This window comes from Sceloporus undulatus, chromosome 5 (assembly GCF_019175285.1).
Source record: "Sceloporus undulatus isolate JIND9_A2432 ecotype Alabama chromosome 5, SceUnd_v1.1, whole genome shotgun sequence".
NCBI classification, from domain to species: Eukaryota; Metazoa; Chordata; class Lepidosauria; order Squamata; family Phrynosomatidae; genus Sceloporus; species Sceloporus undulatus.
Window position 1 is genome coordinate 24,015,103 of NC_056526.1, and position 20,121 is coordinate 24,035,223.

At 40.2% G+C, this 20,121-nt stretch overlaps 1 protein-coding gene across 1 annotated transcript in view; it reads right to left on the bottom strand.

Annotated features, from left to right (window-relative positions):
- Positions 1-396: 396 nt before the first annotated feature.
- The window catches only part of DGKI (diacylglycerol kinase iota), a 158,074-nt gene continuing 138,349 nt past the window's right edge, over positions 397-20,121 (bottom strand). Inside the window, exons 19-22 of the mRNA XM_042469134.1 lie at positions 15,599-15,719; positions 12,310-12,346; positions 10,180-10,279; positions 397-8,238 (exon numbers count right to left, since the gene is read on the bottom strand). Coding sequence (XP_042325068.1) covers positions 8,122-8,238; positions 10,180-10,279; positions 12,310-12,346; positions 15,599-15,719 — 375 coding nt within the window. The 3' untranslated portion in view covers positions 397-8,121. The remainder of the gene's footprint in view (positions 8,239-10,179; positions 10,280-12,309; positions 12,347-15,598; positions 15,720-20,121) is intronic.

Here is a 20,121-nt window from a genome sequence, read left to right on the forward strand (position 1 = left end):
TGGCCAGATTTCTTCAGAGGAGCTTTGCCATTGCCATCCTTTAGGACTGTGAAAACCTAACTTACCCTAAATAAACCAGTAAATTTTCATGATTAAGAAGAGATTCAAGCTCTGGTCTCCTGGACACACAACACTAAAACAACTACACCACAGTGACTCTCAGTTTAAATTATAGTACCCCAGAAAATGCTGGGATAAGTGCACCTTGGGGTTGCTATAAGTTGGAAGTAGCTTGAAGCCGGACAACAATAACCACAACAGCAATAGATTAAACTGATGAGCAGTTTGCTGATATTCTGGAATTGACCAAAAGGATGCACGTCAGCAGTGCTTCTCAGATGACAGTCATACTCCATAATGAAATATACAACAATAAAGATAACTACTTTTTTCCAAAAGAGAATCACATTTATTGTGATTTATTGATAACAGGAAATACTTTAGTCCCAGTTTTACCATAGAATGGGACAGTCATTTTAAGAGTTACAATGGAACCAAAATGCAACAAAGACAATCCAGGAGTAGCCACATTTCACATCACCAGGTCCTGACCAGGCCAGTCTTTTTTAGATGGCTGAACTCTAGATCCCACCACTCTGGGAAGTATATTCTTTCTATATGTGCATCTTATTCAAATGCACCAATTTTGTAAAAACAAACCAAAGCAAATATATTATTAAACTTAATTCACATTGTATACATTTGAGTGGGTTTCCAGCCCCACACAAGAATATGGAGCACTGCTCGAGGCCGACACATGTGGCATCAGACATGTCTTTTCTGCAAACTTGCACAGATTTCAGTACTTGCTAATTCTTGTTTGATGCTTTGAACTCAGTTATGCATGCCAAAGTACAACATACATGTCAAGCATAAAAACTGTGTGCGTGGGGAAAGGGGTTACCATCTTTTTAAAAATATGCCAGTGTTTACTCTTTGCCACTGTGTGTGTTTTAAAAAGAAATGTTACAAAAAAAGAGCATGCATGCACCTTTCAGTCTTGACAAGGCACATACACTTGAGCATGCGCAAAATTGAAATGAGACTCAGTAATAAGTGATGAGAAGTGAATGAAAGATGAGATGATAGTTTAGGTGCAGAGATAACTCTTTTATTTCTAGCTAAGGACACCATAGGCTTGAGGGCCAGCTGGATGTACCACTGTTCATGTCCCTTTGGGGAATTACAGCAGATGCTCCATGGGTCCATGGCCTGTATCCCAAAAGCAAACTATTTAATGAAGGGTGGAGTTGCACTCATGTGTTACTGGTGATCTTTCAATGGGCAAGTGGATGAATACTGGGTGAAAATAATGCTAGACTAGATTGGCCCTTGGACTGATCCAGCAGTACTCTTCTAATCTCAACACCTTAGCTATAAACAAATTTTAGGAGCAGCCACCAACACAAGTAGCTCAGAGTGTTATTCTTTCCCCCACAGTAATGTCTGCGTAAATTAAGATGCTTGATATTACATAATCATAATTGTGTATTTCCTTAAAAATACTAATAATACTTTAGAGCACAAGAAAGAAATAATCCAGTATATGTAATTGTATTACAGATTTCCATGCCTCTGAAAATACTACCAATGTATTGGGACACAGGAAGACAAATTCGCAATCTAAAAATGTATGACTCTGTCACAGCACACCTTTTATTTTATGAAACATTACTAGGAAGGAGACATGTACACTTCCTGTAATGCTTACTTTCAGCACCCGTGCAAGATATAAAATATACCGACATTGTTCATCACACACTAAAACCCTTTAGTGCCCCAGGTTTGCTTAGCAGTATCACACATTACCAAGAAAGTACAAAGGCACCTTCATCACATACAAAGGAACTTCTCAATAATTAATTACTCTTTTCCTCTCTGGCATACACACATGCATTCACACAACACACACTAGCTCCCCCCCTATTGTTCTCAATGTAATCCTAAACAAAATCAGGCATGCCAAAATCTGATCAAACCAATAATCTTGTGCATGTCCACTTATGGCATGTAACTAATAAATCTAAACAGTGCATCCATACTGGATAAACCCATACAGTTGGGCCTTTCTGTCCTATCTCCATGACCTGAAAATTACATTTGATAAGCCTTGCATTCTACCTGTATGTTAAATGTTAATTTTGTGATACAGCTGCCTTCTGTATGGTAACATTGTCATATTGTCATATAGGTTTCTCATAGATCCAGAAGAAAATAATAATTTGGATCCAAGGCGTGGTACACACAGCACTAAAGCACTGTGCTGATGCCGTACTAGGGTTAAGGGACTGCGCAGCAACCGCAGTCCCTAACCCTAGTATGGCATGATGCCATAACAATGGCGGCACCCTGTATACATGGGTGCCACCATTGTTACGTAAGCATTGTGTGGTGTCCACATGTTGCTGCACAGTGCTTATGTAACCAGTGCGCCTGTGGCGCACTAGTTATTCAGCCCCTGCGGCTTTAAAAGAACCCCTTTTTTTGCTCGTTTTTTTCCTCCACAGGGAAGCTGCGCAGTTCGGTGGCTGCAGCTTCCCTACAGAGGAAAAATGCCGCTGCCACTACGGACAGTGAAGCAAGTATGTACCGGGTCCAAATTAAATTTTCTTGTAATTATTTGTCATGAAGTTGGCTTCAATTTATGTGACACTACAAATGACAAACTTTCAAGGTCCCAAATTATTAACAGCTCTGCTCAGATCTTGCAAACTCAGATCTGAATCTTCCTTTACTGAATTAATCCATCTATAATATTATCTTCCTTTCCCCCCTACTGTTCATCCAATAGCTAAACAGTTCTGTATGGGAAGCCCACAAGCAGGAGAAGAGTGCAATTGCACCCTTCCATGTATGCTTTCCAGCCATAAGTAGCCATTTATAACTCCATTTTTCATTAATAAATCTAAATCACTTTTAAAGCTATTTAGATTGACAGCCATCAAGCCTAGCAATAGTGAATTCTAGGGTTGCAAAGAATCTCAAAAAGATTTTCTTAATCATGGTGAGAAAGCATCCCTCAAACATCCCATTCCATTGAGAGAATGTTTATTGTTGAAATATATATATATATATTTGCATGTTGAGAATTTTGTGTCTGAAAATTTGCAAAAGAAATTTAGTGAAAAAGTGATTGGGGGAGGGGAAGAAAGCATATTTTTCATATAAACAGCATTTTGAACAAAAATATATATTTTTGCAAAAGAATATTGTTTTTCACAAAAATAAACAAAGAAGGGCAAAGAAAATTCCTTCCCAAATACGAAAAATCATTGCAAATGTACTCTTATAATCTTATCTAGTGAGGAGACAAACTTTTGATATTCATTACTCTTGCACATGGAACTGAAATAAGAGAAGGTTTGTTCTTTAGTAAATTCAACAGTGTAATCACATCCACAAAGCAATGATGACCAACTCATTCCCCATTGATTTCAGGGGGTCTAAAGCACAATTCATTTAAACTTAACTTTAAACTTAGTCTGTATCACCAGTGATTGTCTGGTTCTGCGTAATAATAAAGTAAGGTCTGCTTGATTTATCAGGCGAAAGCCTTATATAACAGGGTTAGGAGATGGATCTTTTGGTGTATTGCAAATGCAATAAAATGGCTGCTTATTGGTGGCTCTTTGCAATCAATCCACAATATGCTTAGTACACACTGTAAGATGTACAGAAGTCTTAGACATTTCACTTTTTACCACAACCACCATGAAAACAGGAGAAATGAATGTCATTTAAAATAGGAGTCAGGGCATACACCTTATGTACTCCAAACCTGAAACTGCTTGGAAAATTAAGATACAAATTCCATGGCTGTGGAATATTCCATTCAGAGCTTGGGAAGCCCAGCTCAAGGCACAATCTTAGCAGGGCATCCTTTTCCTAATAATGGATGCATGCAGGTACTCTTGTTTCTTGTTTCTCAGCCTAAGCTTAGGTATGAGACATATGGTCACATATCCATGACTTGAAGCAACATCCCATACTGCTGGTTCACTGCTTTAGCACTAGACCAGGTATTTAGGAAGCTGCACTGTGATGAAAATGAGATAATTTTAAGTTTCTTGCACAACTATTCTCCCTACAGCTTGTACCACATGCTCTGCTACTTTCAGATCAGATATCATCAGTCAATGAATTGAAATCCTTGTCAAAAACAGAACAAGAAACCCTAGATGGACACAATGCCATACAACGAATCACAGAAATGGGAAAATACAGACAGCCAAGTGTGAACCAGTGTGATGTAGTAAACAACATACTTAACTTGAACTAAGGAACTCAGTGTGAAAGCCTTGTTTGGCTATGAAGGTCCCTGGTTGATGTTAAGCAACACAGTTGTAGTGGGGATAAACTAGGGTAAATCAAACCATGGTTCCTTAAGCTAGGTAGAAGATATTTTGTAGAGAACTAAGTAGACAGAAGTACTGAGTTGCTATTGCTCCAAGTAGAGACATGCATACTGTGTCTGAAAGTGGCCATTTTTACAGTGAGAATTTTAACAGAGCCACTTCCATTGCTGCCTTTACTAACTGTTGTAATGAGTGGTCCCTGTGCTTATTTGCAAACATGGAAGCTGTATCTGAATGGTCACAAAATGTACTTTTTGTATTGTATTGCTATTTGACTTTACTGTTTCCCTGATTTGCACTGTCCCTTTACACACAGGTTCTCCCTAGGTCAACAGATTGTAATTCTTCAAGCATTAGAAACTATAGGCTTCACTCCATGAATCCATGCTACCATAAATTTGTTGATAAGGACAGTGTTAAACATTACCATCCATGGCTCCCCACATTTTGTTTGGGGAAATTCTGGCACCAGAGAAGCAGATGTCGTAGTCAATTCTCTCCCAGAGTGCTTGTATGATCATTGGGATAATTTGCCTGTTAACAAGCATTTGCATCCATTCAGTTCTTTCACCCCAATTGACTTTATGTTCTTATCTGCTTCAGTGGGACAATAGTGCAGATAGTATATATTACTCGAGTCATATGTTGGGGTGCTTGTATGATTTGTGGTTTTCTTGAGATGGAAAAGAAAAGAAAAATATAGCCATGGCCTCATCCACTTCCTGCTTGATATTACACACACACACACACACACACACACACACACTGATACCCTAGGCTGCCTGTAAGCTATTTTGAAAGCATAATGACTGTTCCAAGTAGTACACAGTTGATGAACTGCTGACACATTGCTTTTGGAAAGTGCTTCAGGACACCTTGAATATTAAAAGGCACAATTAAATGCCCATTTCTCTTACAACTTCTGTCTTGGACATTGTTACTGTCACACAATGACTGCCCCCAACTGAGCTCCCAATGGGGGAGAGGGATGGCTCCATGTGGTGGAAGGTGGCCTTTGAAAAGAAGGCACAATGCTATCATTCTAAAATTTGCTTCAAATTCAGTCACTAGGGGGAAGAAAACATAGTACCATATGATAATATAATCACTGTATTCCCAATTGGATATATAGACAGAAGTTATCCCAAGTAAAGCTAAGACCAAGTTAACAGTACGCTTATAGACACCTTGAGTCCCTAGGTGGGATATAAATAAATAAAATAATAATTATAATATAGAAAACCAAATTCACAGAAACATACAAGCCAACCATCATAAGTTAATGTATGGACTTCTACAGAAAGCTAGGGAAAGTTCTCTTTGAGTACAACTCCTAGAATTCCTAAGCAAAGATGACTGGGAGAATTCTGTGTGTAGTAGCCAAAAGTAATTGTCCAAGGTCTGACTCAACCTTAATGCTATATAGATGTGACTGAGCATGTAACTTCTGTAGACAAAGATACAAAGCCTGGGAAATTGAGCACATTCATTCGTTCATGCTTCCTTTTTGATGCCATACCAAAGGGTACTACCATATACTGGGCAAAAAAGGTTATGCCACTGAAATTGGCTCCGTGGCAACCTATCGGCTCTGTGACAACCAAATTTCCTAGAAGTTACTATGGAATAATTCCATAAAACAAAAAAGGGCATCATCGCTGAAAAAACGGAACTTTCTTGATGTTTTGTACCTCTGCTTGAGAGAGAAAAGACTAGAGATTTTTTCATAGAAATTGGGAAAATGTTATTTTTGACCAAAACCTGTTGTTTTTGTGTGAAATTAAATTTAATGCAAAAATTGGCAAAACAATTTAAAAAAAATTACAAGGAAGCCAACAAAAAATCAAATTAAAATGCACAAAATTTCATCCAAGGAAGAGAAAACTTTCACATTTTAGTTCTGGAATAGAAGAACACACACACAAAAAAGCAAAGAAATACATTCCTAGACTTGGGTGGATCCCTAGACTTGGACAGGTAGATATACAACTGTGATCCTTTGCAGTAGATCACCCTGACTTTGTTCTAGGACTGATTATTTTGTTGGATATCAACTAAGGCTGAGATTTGGGGAGAGGGATTAAACAAACCTAATAGAAGAAGCAATGGAAAAGTTTAATTCCATAATTTGCAGAACTACTTCTCAATGAATAAAGCCATTCTCCAGTCCAGTAACTCATGCTTGCCATCCAATGGGAATTTTGGATGCACTCCTAAACACCATTACTAGAGGGCATCTAGTGAATTTAGATAGAATAAATATGCTTAGCATTGCACTGTCAATATATTTTTTTCATTCTTTTTTTATTTGGGCCAAGGAGAAGCCTTAATTTAAAAAAAAAAACAGGAATTGAAATTGGCATGGGAGAATGTAATGAAATTGCCCACCCATTTGGGCGTATAGAGCCATTTCCAGGTGTTAAGGGTCCCCCAAAATTGTGTTAGGTACCATGTGCAAACAATGGGCTGCACTTTCCCTACCTCTACTTTATACCAACAAGCCAAGATCTATCAGCAGATACTTTTAATTTAGTTTCAAGTGCCCTTAAAAAGCAAACGAGAAAAGCTAAAGGCTATGTTATTTGACCAAATGCAACACATTATGTGTACTAATAATGATTCTCTGGTCTCTGGCAGCCTCAAATGTATCTCAGATACTCAAAGGTAGTCAGTTCAAGACAAACATTATGACTAAACACTGATGATCTATTGTGGGAACAAAGAGGCAGCTGTGTCACCTTGTTAGAGTGGTCACTGAAAAGACTATGATGAGCATAATTTCTTGAGTGAATTTGACAAATCCATAAATTGTCTCCAGATTTTGCCCAAAGGAAAATGGAGGGGGGAATTATGGAGCACCTTCTCATACCCATAATCTGAGACATTTGGTGGGAGGCCAGGAAAATTTGAATAAAACTAGCATACTTTCTGAGAGAAGTTTAAGCACATCACTACCAACTCATGTGTTTCTTTGTGTGCCACCAACCCCAGTTGTCTCTAGATTCTCAAATCCATATGAAACCCACTCCTCTCTTTGTGATTGTTTTTGCAACAGCTCTTATACATATCTGAGTAATACAGCAGTTCAAATATGTTCAAAAGGAGAAACATCTGTGAATATAATCTCTTGGGGGAGTACAAGTGATTTTTGTTATTTAAAGGTATTATTTTGCCAAGAGCACCCAGGGCTTTCCTCAGAACACTGGTTCCATCTTTAGCAGCTATGAAGATTTAGTACAGAGATAAACAGACACCACTTTACTGATGTACCACTGTGGGGACAGAAATAGGAAGAATATGGAGCACAAGACTGAAGGAAAAGGCAGCTGGGACTAACATTTAGGAACACAAGAGTTTTATGGCAAGGATTTGTGGTGAGGGAAAGGGTTTGGCTGGATTTTGAATATTCATCTTATTTTTCTTTTTTCCTCCACACCTTCTGTTGTTATTGTTCACATAAATTCTACAGAGGAACACAGGAGATGTTCATGCTACTTGCTGAGAGCAATAAAGATAAATGTCCTTGGCCCATGGATTCCACAGACCTTTAAATCTCCTCCTTTATCCCCACAGGTTAACATATGGGAACATGAGAGTCCTGTGGCAAGTCTCCGTAGCCCTTACAAACTGGTGGCTTCTTCTCAGATGTTTTTCATGAGAACGAGAGACGTGTCGATTCTATTTTTCCCCTCCTTTCATGATGCCCAAGTGTGCCTCGGGTTCAGCCTTGTTATCTCCTAGGTTATTCTCTCACCGACCACAATTATCACACTGCAGTCTCTAGGTCTTCATGGGGAACTACTTGGTGGTTCTGTCGACTCTCCAGGTAAGAAGCTAGATCTGGATCTCCTGCCTGTTGGGCCCTGTCCCGAGGTGTCTTACCCTATGTTGATAGGACAAAAAAGAGAGCAAAAAATAAATCTCAAGAGTAGGAAAGGAAAGGAAAATGCACATCAAGTGGCTTGAAAACAGCACAGATGTCTTGTGAGATGCGTCTTTTTCTGATATTATGCTGTGAATAGGTTTCTCTTTGACACGAATATCCAAATTATAGTAAAAATCAACATAGCCCTGTTAACAACAGTTGTTTTTGCACATGAGCATCCTCAAAATCTAAGATCACCAGTGGAGGCCCTGTTACATATTCTACCACCGTGTGAAGTTAGGCAGCTGAATACATGTCACAGGTTTTTTATGTAGCAGCACCCTAACTGTGGAATTCCCTCCAAAGGGAAGTCAGGCTGGCTTGATCCCTTTGGAGTTTCTGGTACACTGAAGACTGTGCTGTTTTGTGTTTCCTTTGGCTCTTAAAATGAGGTTGCCTATTCTAGCTGTTTTTAAAAATCATTTGTCTGGTTTTAGCAGTATTTTTAAAGGGGAACTTGGAGTGTTTCTAATTAATTTTTTAGTTATTAATTTAATGTTTTTAAAGTGATTTTATCACCATGTGGGTCCTGGTGGGTTAAGTAATGATAAATAAATATCTTGAATAAACAAGTAAATAATACTTGCAAGTAGGCTATTTAAATTATCAGGCTACTGGGAGTTTTTCTGATAATTTTCTCCCAAATTATGAAATTCTTTTTCTAGACCAAGGTTGGAGAAGATTACATGTTGTCCTCAAGATCATTTAATCAAAGATTAAATGGTGAAGGTGGAGGTGCAATGGTGGGATGTGACCATCCAAGATCATGCAGGGGACTAATGCAGTCTCTCATTCCCTAGTAGTTTCCTATTCCTCCACCCAAAGATTGTGCACCATCTTTATCTGTGCTGTTCTTCCACTCTGTAAATGGCAGCTGGAATCCTGTTCAGCAGAACGATATTATAAACTGGAGTTGGGGGTTGCTATCATAAACTGGAGTTTTGGATTTGTACTTACAGTCATGTAACCTAAATCTGACCCTACAAACCTGCCTTTGTAGCCTGGCAGCACCATGACTAAAATATTTCCAAAGCACTGGAGATTTGGATGCTGGGAATTCACATCCTCAGCATACTCCCAGTCACAGGGTACTATGAGACAAGCAGTCTTGGTAAGACCCTGAGGGTTTGCTCCAGTTGCCTGGAGAGTGCTGCAGAAATAATTTCCCAGTGCCCCAGTCTCCAGCACCTTAGAAATGCTTTAGTCAAGCCACTGGTATGCTGCAAAGTAGAATGCGGCAGGCATTGCCAGTTGTACCTATGAAGATAGAGCTCCAGTTTCATAGTTACAATAATGATGCAGGATATTGGGTTGTATTTGATATCCTTCCAAAGATCTTTAGTTGTTCTGTCTGCTGGATTGCTTTTTTTAATGGATTTTACATTGCTATTTTATATTATATTTTATTGTATTTGAGCAATAGCAATGGCAAGTACATTTCTATATCACTTATCAGTGCACTTAAGCACTCCTTAAGCGGTTTACAATGTGTAAGCTAATTACCCTCAACAAGCTGGGTACTCATTTTAGCAACCTCAGAAGGATGCCAGGCTGAGTGAACTCTGAGCCCCTGGCTGGCATTGAATTCACAACCTTGTGGTTTGTGAGTGGCTGCAGTATAGGCATTTAACCACTGTGTCACCAGGGCTCCTATCCAAGGTACAGTACTTTATTACCTCAACAATTGCTGTAAACCATCCTGAGACTGCTGGTGGCAAAAATCAGAAGATAAATAAATAAAATCAATGGAGCTTATGTTCAAGCAAACACAGTTAAGATCCAGGCAAAAAATAAGTAAGAGTGAGGACTCCCAATATGTCTTTTCAGCAACTAAGTTAGCTGCATATTGGTTTCACTTACCCACAGTTTTGTCTAAAAGGGTTTGTTTGTTTTTGTTACCTTGGAATCGGTTTTCCTCAATGACGCTCCTGCCTCTACCAAAAGCTGGCAGATACCCCGGTGGCGCTGGCATGCTGCCTTGTGAAGTGCCGTCTCACCCCTGTGTGTTCAACAAAGAAAACTATCAATAAGAATGACCTTATTGAAATTAATTAAATTCATCCGGACATAATTTTAGGGCTACTCACATAGACACATTTCCTGTTTTACCTTCTGACTCCTTAAAGCATCAACATACAGTACTAATGGTGTTCAAAGAGTTCATCCCCCCGCCCCCTGCAATTACCATACTTCAAGTAGCATAGTGAATGTTAATTTCTCATGTAGACTGGAGCTCTATTATAAACCAGCCACAAGAATGCTTTTTCCCCCTGTCCATTTGAATGAACACTGGTGAGCTTCCCCTTCAACTGCCTCTAGATTACTTCCCGTAGTGTTGAATCTGAACAATAAGATATTTGGCATCTGCCAGCAGGATGCATGTGTAGTTTTTTTGGAAAATGAAAAAAAAAATCTTTTAAGCCTGGCATCCATGCTGATACCATGCACGTCTTTGGGCAAAGTGACACAGAACTTCAACAAGAACCATCTTTTAAAGCCACCTTGAAGATGTGTGTCTTCTTGAAAACTTGGCACTGAGGTTTAAATAAACATCAAGAGGTAATGTTCGGCCACATCTCTGCTTGGCCTTGGATGAAAGTGACTCCAAATACAAACTGTGATCCCATAGTTTGTCTAATGGGTAGGTAATGGAAACTCCATTCCTTTTGCAGGTACAGAAGAGAAGAAATTGCATCAGTCTTGTCCAAAAGCTGAGACTGGCTGGTAAAGGCTAAGGATAACTCAAGAAATGAACTGACAGCAAGTCTGTTGGCAGACTTTCTATTGTACAAAGAGGCTAAAACTCCAGAATTTCCTCTTCTACTTCATGTGGGAAAGTTTTTAAGCAATATGTGACAAAATTAGAAGGCACAGTTGGTATAAAGTTGGTATAAAGTTGTGAATTGTGAAAAATTTGAAACAATCTTGACAGAGAGAATTTCTTACACTTGCTTAACCATGCATACAAGGGAAAAGCTATAAGACTATATAAAGCAGTATGAAGTTTTCATTTCTATTTTGTAAGTGGAAACAGCACACTGAGGGGCCAAGAATTTTGTTTTCCCTAAGGAATGAGTGCCCATGGCAGATCGAGGGGCCACATCTGCCACATTACCCATCTATCACTGGCCTCCCATGGGTCACACTTGCCCTTTTCCAAGGAAATTGGAAAAGACCAGATGACTAGCTCCTGTTTTTTGAAAGTTTATTTTCAGGCCTGATGCAGCAGACAGCATCATGTTTTAAGCCATCATTTTACCCCCTAAAGGCTCCCAGAGGCACAAACCCTCCTTTGGTTTAAATAATAATAATAATGGGTGGTGTCCAGGTGGATCACAAGGAGCCTATGGCTCTTTAGGGATGACATGCAACCTGATTCTGATTTTAATTTAATTTGACTTTAACTGAGAGAATGCCAACAAACATATACAGTTGGCCCTTCCCTTATGCGGGGGATCCGTTCCAGAACCCGCCATATAAGGGGAAAACACGTAAACTGAAGCCCCATTAGAACTAATGGGCCTTGTTCCTGCAGCGCGCACCAGGCGCACCCCATTGCTTCTTCCAAGGCACAGGAGATTTCTTTCTGGCACGGCTTCCAGCATATGCATATGATGCGGGTACACTGTATAAAGTGATAGATTTCTGTAGGTTCTCCAGGCTATGTGGCCACGTTCTGGAAGAATTTATTCCTGATGTTTTATCTACATCTGTGGCTGGCATCTTCAGAGGGTGTTGGCATGGAAGTGTGTGGGAGATAGATGTATATATATTATATACTTCTGTGACCCTTGGTTGAGAAGAAGTGATTTACATGTTAATCTCTGTGTTGGTCTGTCATGCCATCACTCTCTGAAGATGCCAGCCACAGAAGTAGGTGAAATACCAAGAATAAATTATTCCAGAACGCAGCCACATAGTCACAGAAAACTATGGATGCCAGCTGTGAAAGCCTTTGACTTCACATATATAAAATGACTTGAAATAAATCAAATCAAATGAAAGAGAAGCCAAGTAAGCAGGACTTACGTTTCACTATCTGTCATATCCAGTAATTCAGAAGGACCTGTCAAAGAAAAGAAGACACGTCACACTCATGTTCAGCAACAAGATCCATGTTCCCTGCTCTATTCAGTAAAATATATGCTTAGTCCATACCGCCCAAATGTCCAAAAGTGGCAATGACTGTCTTGATTAATTCAGATTCTTTTAAAATGTCTCAGTGCCTCTTTTGTCTTCCCATGTTCCCTCGTCGTTCCCAGCTTACTTCAGTTGCTGCAAACTGAATTCAAAGTGCAAAGTTGGATCAAAATGTAGCTGCAATATTGTTGAGAGGATGTTCTCAATAGAAGTCTGTCCTCTCACAGCCTTTTAAAGATAGTACTGTCCTCTATAAAACTAGCCACATCCTCACTATAGGGCAATATGTCTTTCCTGGTCATTTGTCCTCCATGAAATTTGACGGAGCAGCTTTTGGCAAAATCTATTCATTTTTTATGTGGGCAGGTGCCTTATTGTTATAAGGTAAACAAGTAGAAAAGCTATCCCTAAGAATTACACTCAGTCGACTCATTTGTGTTTTCTCCCAACACCAAATTGCCAGCAAATATATTGTCTGGCATCATTGGAGGACCCAGCCCCTCTCAAACAAAAGTGGAGAAATTCTGAGAAAAATGTCTGGGAAGAAGTGAGGACTGTCAACCAATGAGTTTAAACCAGCTCATTGGCTGATGCACCTGGCCAGAGTGAAGTGAGGAGGTCTTCACTCAGGTTGGGTGTTGAGGCATAAATTTAGCTGCTGCTCCCCCCTTGTCAGTCCTTCTTAGATCATCATCTCTTCACCCACCCTCTTTTCTCCTGTATTGGGGGCACTGTGGTCTTTGGCATTTTGGCAGTTCCTGGAGAGTTTCTGGCTTGCATGGTTGATGGTAGCTTTTGACACAGCTGCAGAGGGGGAGTCAACATGGGTCCTGCAAGCATTGTTCACCAATGTCCTGCAGACACTGGTAACACATGGGAGTCCCCTTAAGGGACTTGGGAGTATTGAACAGAAATGGCGTCGGCCAGGGGCAGATAACTTTCTGGCACTGCCCCAGTGATAGGGTCATGCAGGGCACCAGCACGGGGAGATCCAGTCCTGTCATCTCCTTGGTCCAGCACCAGCCAGAGTTGGGATGACCCATCAGTTTGCAGGTTGCTCAGTGCCTGGATCTGGATCCATGCTTTTGACCAGCCCAATTTACAGCTGTATTGAAATAAAGTTGTGGTCATGTTTTCTCTAATTATGTTGTTTGTTTGGTTTGTGTGGTTATTCGTATGGGGCAACATAGCCCTTGGACCAGAAAGTAAGGGGGTTAAAAAAAAATGGAAATGCCCTTCTGGTGACTTCCTATTTCATCAAAAAAGAGCGCAAAGCTGAGGCTGTGAAAAAATAGCACCTAAACCCTAAGAATTTCTCCACCCCGGTTTAACAGAAGTGTTTGAAGGGAATTAGTTAAAATCTTGAAGTAACATTTTAGGAAATTTCAGAGGGTCCTTTTCAAGGGAGAACAAATGTAAGAATTTCAAAGCAAATTAATTTGAATAAGCCTAGTGAAATGTCTTAGGGAAGTAGAGGAAGGTGGCTTATATGTGTCATATTTTAAAAATACACCTTTCTTGCCTTTTTCTTTAATGGGAAACATTTTCCTCACATTTCTAGAAATGGAATTTACTGATCAGTATACCAGTATAAATGTAGCCATTTTTGTAGAGAACTGAGTTCGGTGCAGAGGGACCAACTGGGAGTTCAATCCCTGCCATTCAGCATCTCCACTGTTATGATTTCTCACTCTTGTTATTGCTTATAAAGTGCCTTCAATTATGAATCAATGAACATGTGCTGCCTATAGCCTTACAAACTGAAAGATAAGACAAAATGCAGTAATGAGGAAAGGGAAGGAAATGAGAAAGAAGGTTAATGATGAGTTGCAAGTCTAATTCAGATATGTGCATTTCTCCAGCCCCCTTTCATGCCCACTTCTAATCCTCCCTCTTTCTGAACATTTTTTTAAAAAAATTGTATCAATCTCCTATTTTCTGCCATTCGACCATTCTAAATCCCCCTCTGGCATAGGACAAAAGCCACACAGATGTGGGAGAGGCTGGAACTGGGAAAGCTAATGGCACTGTCATCCTGCCACAGCGGGAAGCTGGCTCTCTTACCCAAGGACAAGAAGCAAAAAAGAAAGAAAAGGAGACCCAGGCACAGAAACAGAGAGTGCCAACCAACCCAAGAGAAATCCGGAAAGGAAACGCTTGAGTGAGATTTCTATCAAGGAAAACAGCAGGGAGGAGGGGGGGAAACAAAAACAAAACAGGAGCAAGAACGAGAGAGAGAAATGTGCAGGGAGGTGAAGAAATAAACAAAAGACTCTTGGAAATACATAGAGAATGGAGTTGGGGGGATCACAACTGAAAAGACCTAAAAAGTGGAAAGCATTGGGGGAAGCTGCCCCCGTGGGGACCTCAGTCCATTCTTACTGTCTGTAATCATTGGCCTGTCTCAAATTATTGATTTTTCTCCCCTCTTCTCCTGCTTTTAGCTACACAATACACACTCTCTAGTGGTATCCCAGGAAGCAAAGCAGCTTGAGTGTTTGTGATGGCCTTTCTATGTAAGGCAAGTGGGGAGGGAGAAGTTAGAAGTCAGACAGCCACCCCTTCCCTGAGCTTGTAACAAGGCAAAAGGGAGAGCAAAAATATCCCAGTTTTGGTAAGCACACAGTAGGGTATTCATAACTGCAATCTCTTTGCAATCAACCCTGCCATTTTTAGTATCTGTAATACAGAGGGTTCCTCTTCCAACCCCGGTTAATGCATGTACTCAGACTTTTTCCACATTCATACAAAATTGTGTGGAGAGGTATGCATATATCATATGTCCACTAATGAACTAATGAGTTGCTGTTTCTCTCCATGCTGAGAAGAACTGTACCCATTGAATTTGGCAAGTATAAAAGGAGGACAATTTCATTTTAAAAATATTTTTAAACACAAGAATAGGGCTCAAAATGAGGCCCAAATCAATCCAGTGCATATTATAGAAAGGGTTCCCATAGGCCAATCCCCACCTCAGTGCAGGAACTCCTGCTAGATATCCCCAGCAGGTAGTTGTCCACCTCTTTTTGAAGACAACCAAAGAAAGAGAATCACCACCTCTCCAATAAGATCATGTTTGTCCACAATACTAATGAGAAAGGTGGACTAAGAAATAATTGCTAATGTCCCTTCTTATCAGAGCCACATGAACTCAAAAAGCTGTTATCAGTTCACTTACCATTGTCTAGAATGTACTTCACAATCTCACCATGCCCAGTCTTGGCAGCATGATGAAGTAAGGAACAGTGCTCAGGCCCCTGGATTAGCAGATTAGCTCCCTTTGTACAGCATTCTATGAACTGGGATATAAATATATAAAGAAAAGGCAGAGCAATCTTAATTAATAGAGTTGGTCATAAACAAGTTCACTTGATAGCTCACCCTATCAGCTATGTGCCAGCGGTGGCAGCGCTGGCACCCACAGCATCACACATGACAATGGGTACTTCTAAACCTGTTTGCAGGCAGATATCATTCTTTTCCTTAAAGCATTATACAATTTAATGGTCAAGTTAAGCTCAAATAGAAGTGTTTTGCCCTGCAATAACCTTGTCTAGTTCACTGGTTCTGTGCTCACCATAGTACTCTACATTATATACAGATGGGGAGTTAATTGGTTGTTTGTGAGGCAATGCACCAATTCAGCTTTCTTCTATCTCTTAAAAAAGGATTTGATTCATTTCATTTCTTTGAATTGCACTTTTTAATTAATATATTAATATTAATCCCTTCATTGTTTCACTAATTTTCATTAAAAGACCTAGTCTTCTGCCTGGAGCACTGGCATCTTCCCTCCCAAAGGTATGCAATTTGAAAGCATTGTATACCCCTTCCTCCAGCAAAATTTCAGTTATGTAGGAAGTTCCCTATTTTATTAAATCCTTCAGGCCAAACTATTCAGACTGTACGTGTTTTAAGGTTTTATTAATCAAGATTGTTTTAGCCAGTTTTAAGTTATCTGTTTTTAAAACAGAGAAACTATTTAATATACTTTCAGTCTTTTAAAACTTTTAAAACAATAAACTATTTTAGTTGATTTTCAGTTGATTTTATTTTAAGATATCCTGAGACCTTTAGATGAAGGGTGGGATACAAATATTTCAATGAATAAATTTGAATGACCTGTTTGGATCATTCTTCCTAAACCCTGCATTCTTCCCAGACACTGGAACTTCTTAGCAGCCACAAACTTGCTGATGCTGATGCTTTAGGTAGGCATTTACTGTCTCACTATTCTCCCCCACCCCAAGCTCACTGTGGTGAGCCTCAGTAGTCCTCCATTCTGGGTGATCACTATCATGCTGCCTTACACCACATAGCCCTACTAGTTCTGGCTATCATAATTTTATTTTGTCTAGACACCTCTTAGTAGTCTTCCTAATACATGAGTTGTCCAATTATGTAGGACATGCTATATGCAGTGATATCCATATGCAACTGGTTCACATTAGCTGCCCCATCTGCTCCATCATGTCCTTCCCCTGCTCCGGCCCCTGTCAAACCCCAGAAGTGGTCCCTGATGCTGGTGCTTATTAGTGAGGAGAGGAAGTGATTCAGGGTTCATCTACAACTTCCAGAATACACCAGGGTGTCCCAAAGTATTCTGATCCTGAATCCGCCCCCTACCTGCCTCACAGTGACAATGTTGTATTTATTTGCATGGTCTTGAGCTGTCTGCCACCTTTGGTGCTGCAGGCACATTGTTCTAAGGCCAGAACAAGATGTCTAGCCATGCTAAATATACTGAACACCTTGTTTTGATTTCAAGTGATGCATCTTGCTGTGAGCAGCGGTGGCCAGCTTGGGACCATGCAAATGAAAGCAGCCACTGTTTCCACCAACATGAAGAGACTGGAAAACCAGCAGCAAAAGGTGTGTTAAGTAAATGCAGATTAGGAGATGGCATCATTTAAACATCCCAACCCCAATTTGTGGTTTGATGGCTGCATGGTGTAGACACCAAGCAGCCAGCCCATGGGGAATTCAAATAGGGCTAATGTAGACAAACTCTCGGACCATGAAGAAGCAGTTGGTCTCTGCTTCATGTGGGGAGTGGGGTGGTTCAAATGAGAGTACACTCATGAATGATGTACATCTTCCTTTTCGTTCCTCCTGGAACCAAAAACAGCTGTATCTTCATAATCACCATTACCTCTCCTCTCCCTTCCTTCCCCATGAGTAAGCACCACCAGTAGTCCATCCCAGGGCTTGACAGCTGCCTAGCAGTGAGGTTTGGGGACAAAGCGAAAGGGCAAGAAAATAGACTCCTGCACCCTATCCAAAGAGAAAAGTATGTCTGCATAAGCCTCACTTCCATGTGCACATGTCACTAACAATATGCTACACCATAAGAAGAAAGCCAGTCTGCACATATTTAAAGCACCCACAATATCCTCATGTGGTCACATGAACTTTCACTAGTTATACAAATGCATTTTCAAATTCATATGCATAGAAAGGACAGATCAATCAGTCACATGGGAGGGGGAGAAATGTGCTACCACCATCTGGAAAGGAAGACTGGCAGGAACAATTGGCAGCATCCAAAGATGGCCCTAGTAACACTTCACATACTTCATAAAAATGTGTATCTGGTATCAATCTGTGGTCCTAATTCATACAGTACAGAAAAAAGAATTGATCCCAATTCAATTGCTTTGAATACTGACAGTGGAAAAAGTGGCATATACATTTCATGTAAAATTCAGAGACATAGCCATGTTAGTCTGTAATATCAATATGCAAAGGGATCTTGTAGCAGCTTTGTGACTAACTGTGTGAACAAAGTTTATCCATAAGCTTTTGTAGACTTGGTCTACTCCCTCCGATGCATGGAGTGCATGCCATGTATGTGAGGAAGGAGACCAACTCCATAAAAGCTTATGCTAAAATGTCTTTTGCACAGTTTTTCTCAAAGCTGCCACAAGATCCCTCTGCATACCTACATTTCAAATAGAGAGACATAAAATCAAACCCAATACAGCAGTGATTTCTTGACTGAAAAAATGGTCTGAACTGAGCGTTATGACTGAAAAACAAGTTATTCCGTTACAGTTGTATGATTACAGAACTGAGGGAAGGGGAACTTCCCTTTTCTACCCTGACAGTCAGATGAGATATAGGATAGTCTTGGCATTTCAAGAACTTGCTTAATATCTGAAAGGAATTCACATCAAATACTGAAATTGCAATGAAGTACAAAGTGGAACAGAAACTAATGTACTATGAGACTGGTTATACATCTGATCATGAGATTATAGACTATGGTGCTTATAGCTTACTCTGATAGCTGGTTTAAATCTATACTGAGCTATCCATTTGGAGTGTTTGGAAGTTTTTGTGTTGCTAAGATTATTATCTGAGGTAGCTGTGTTTGCTATTTTAACTATAAGTAATTTGTCAACTTCTGCAGTATCTTGACAAACCAAGACCATAACAAAGAAACTTTAAGAATAATAAAACATCATATTTCAAAGGCCTTGTAGACTGCTCTTTCTTTCAAATCCATATTAGAACCTATGGTTGCCCCTTTTATTGGCAAGGAATCTAATCAAGCCATAACTGTACTCTCAATTCAATGTACTCATATGTTTTAGAGGTGATAATTAGCATGTGATTATGCTTCTTTATCACAACATATATACCCTTTTAAATAATGGATAATCTTGGCTTCAATTTGGCATGTTTTGGTAGGCTCCAAAGATTTCTGTAGAATTATATACATGGGGCTTCCTTTGAAGTTTATATAAAGGTTCAGTTAATCCACAGTGGGACTGGACATTATGATCACATTATTATGTGCTGACTTCAGTGATTCCTGGTTAGTTCAAAGTGGTGGTTTTGGCCATGAAAACCTTCCATGGCTTAGGACCAGCACATTTGAAGGATCAACCATTACCATACATGAAGCTTTGCAGGTGTGCCCACCATCTGTGGAGAAATAGTCAGCTAACAGAGCACCCCTAACAGGATCATCTGGCACCACTTAATTGTTTTGTTTTTTTACATCAAGAAAATACCTTTTCGGATAAAGCATTAACCATTTTAACCACGCTCAGTCTATCTGGCATCTGGTAAGTGACATATACAAGTGTAAATTCATTTTAATGTACTTTTTTATTAATTTTTTGTAACTGCGAGATTTGTGCAGTGGGCCCATGGTATCCACGGGGGATCCATGGGAGCCCCATTGGCCAGAGGAAGCTGGGGCCAGGGCTGGGCTTGGGTCTCGGGGCCTAGAGGCTCCATCCTGGGTACTGGGACTGGGGATAGGGGCTCCGAAACGCAATCCTCAGCCTCAGCCCAGGCCCCAAACTGGCTGACTGGGAGCCAGACTCCACCCCCACAAGCAAGCCAGAGCAAAGAGGAAGGAAGGAAGGAAGCAGGTAAGGAAGGAAGGAGGGAGAGGGATTTTTGCCCACAATGGCGGCACGGCTGCATCCGTGCCGCCATTGGGGAAAATGCTCAAATCTGCGGATGACAAGTCTGCAGATAAGGAGGGCCCACTGTACTCCCTTTCTTCATCTGCAATGACAAAAGCTCCCTCTCCCCCCAGAAATCTCAAAGTCACTATAATAGCTACCTGCAATGGCCAATCTGTGGTAGAGAGCACAGGGGATCAGAGAAGCATCTGGATATATTTCCACTGCCAGACATTATCCACTGAAATCTCTGGAGGAGCTCCAGCAGATCTTAGTAGAA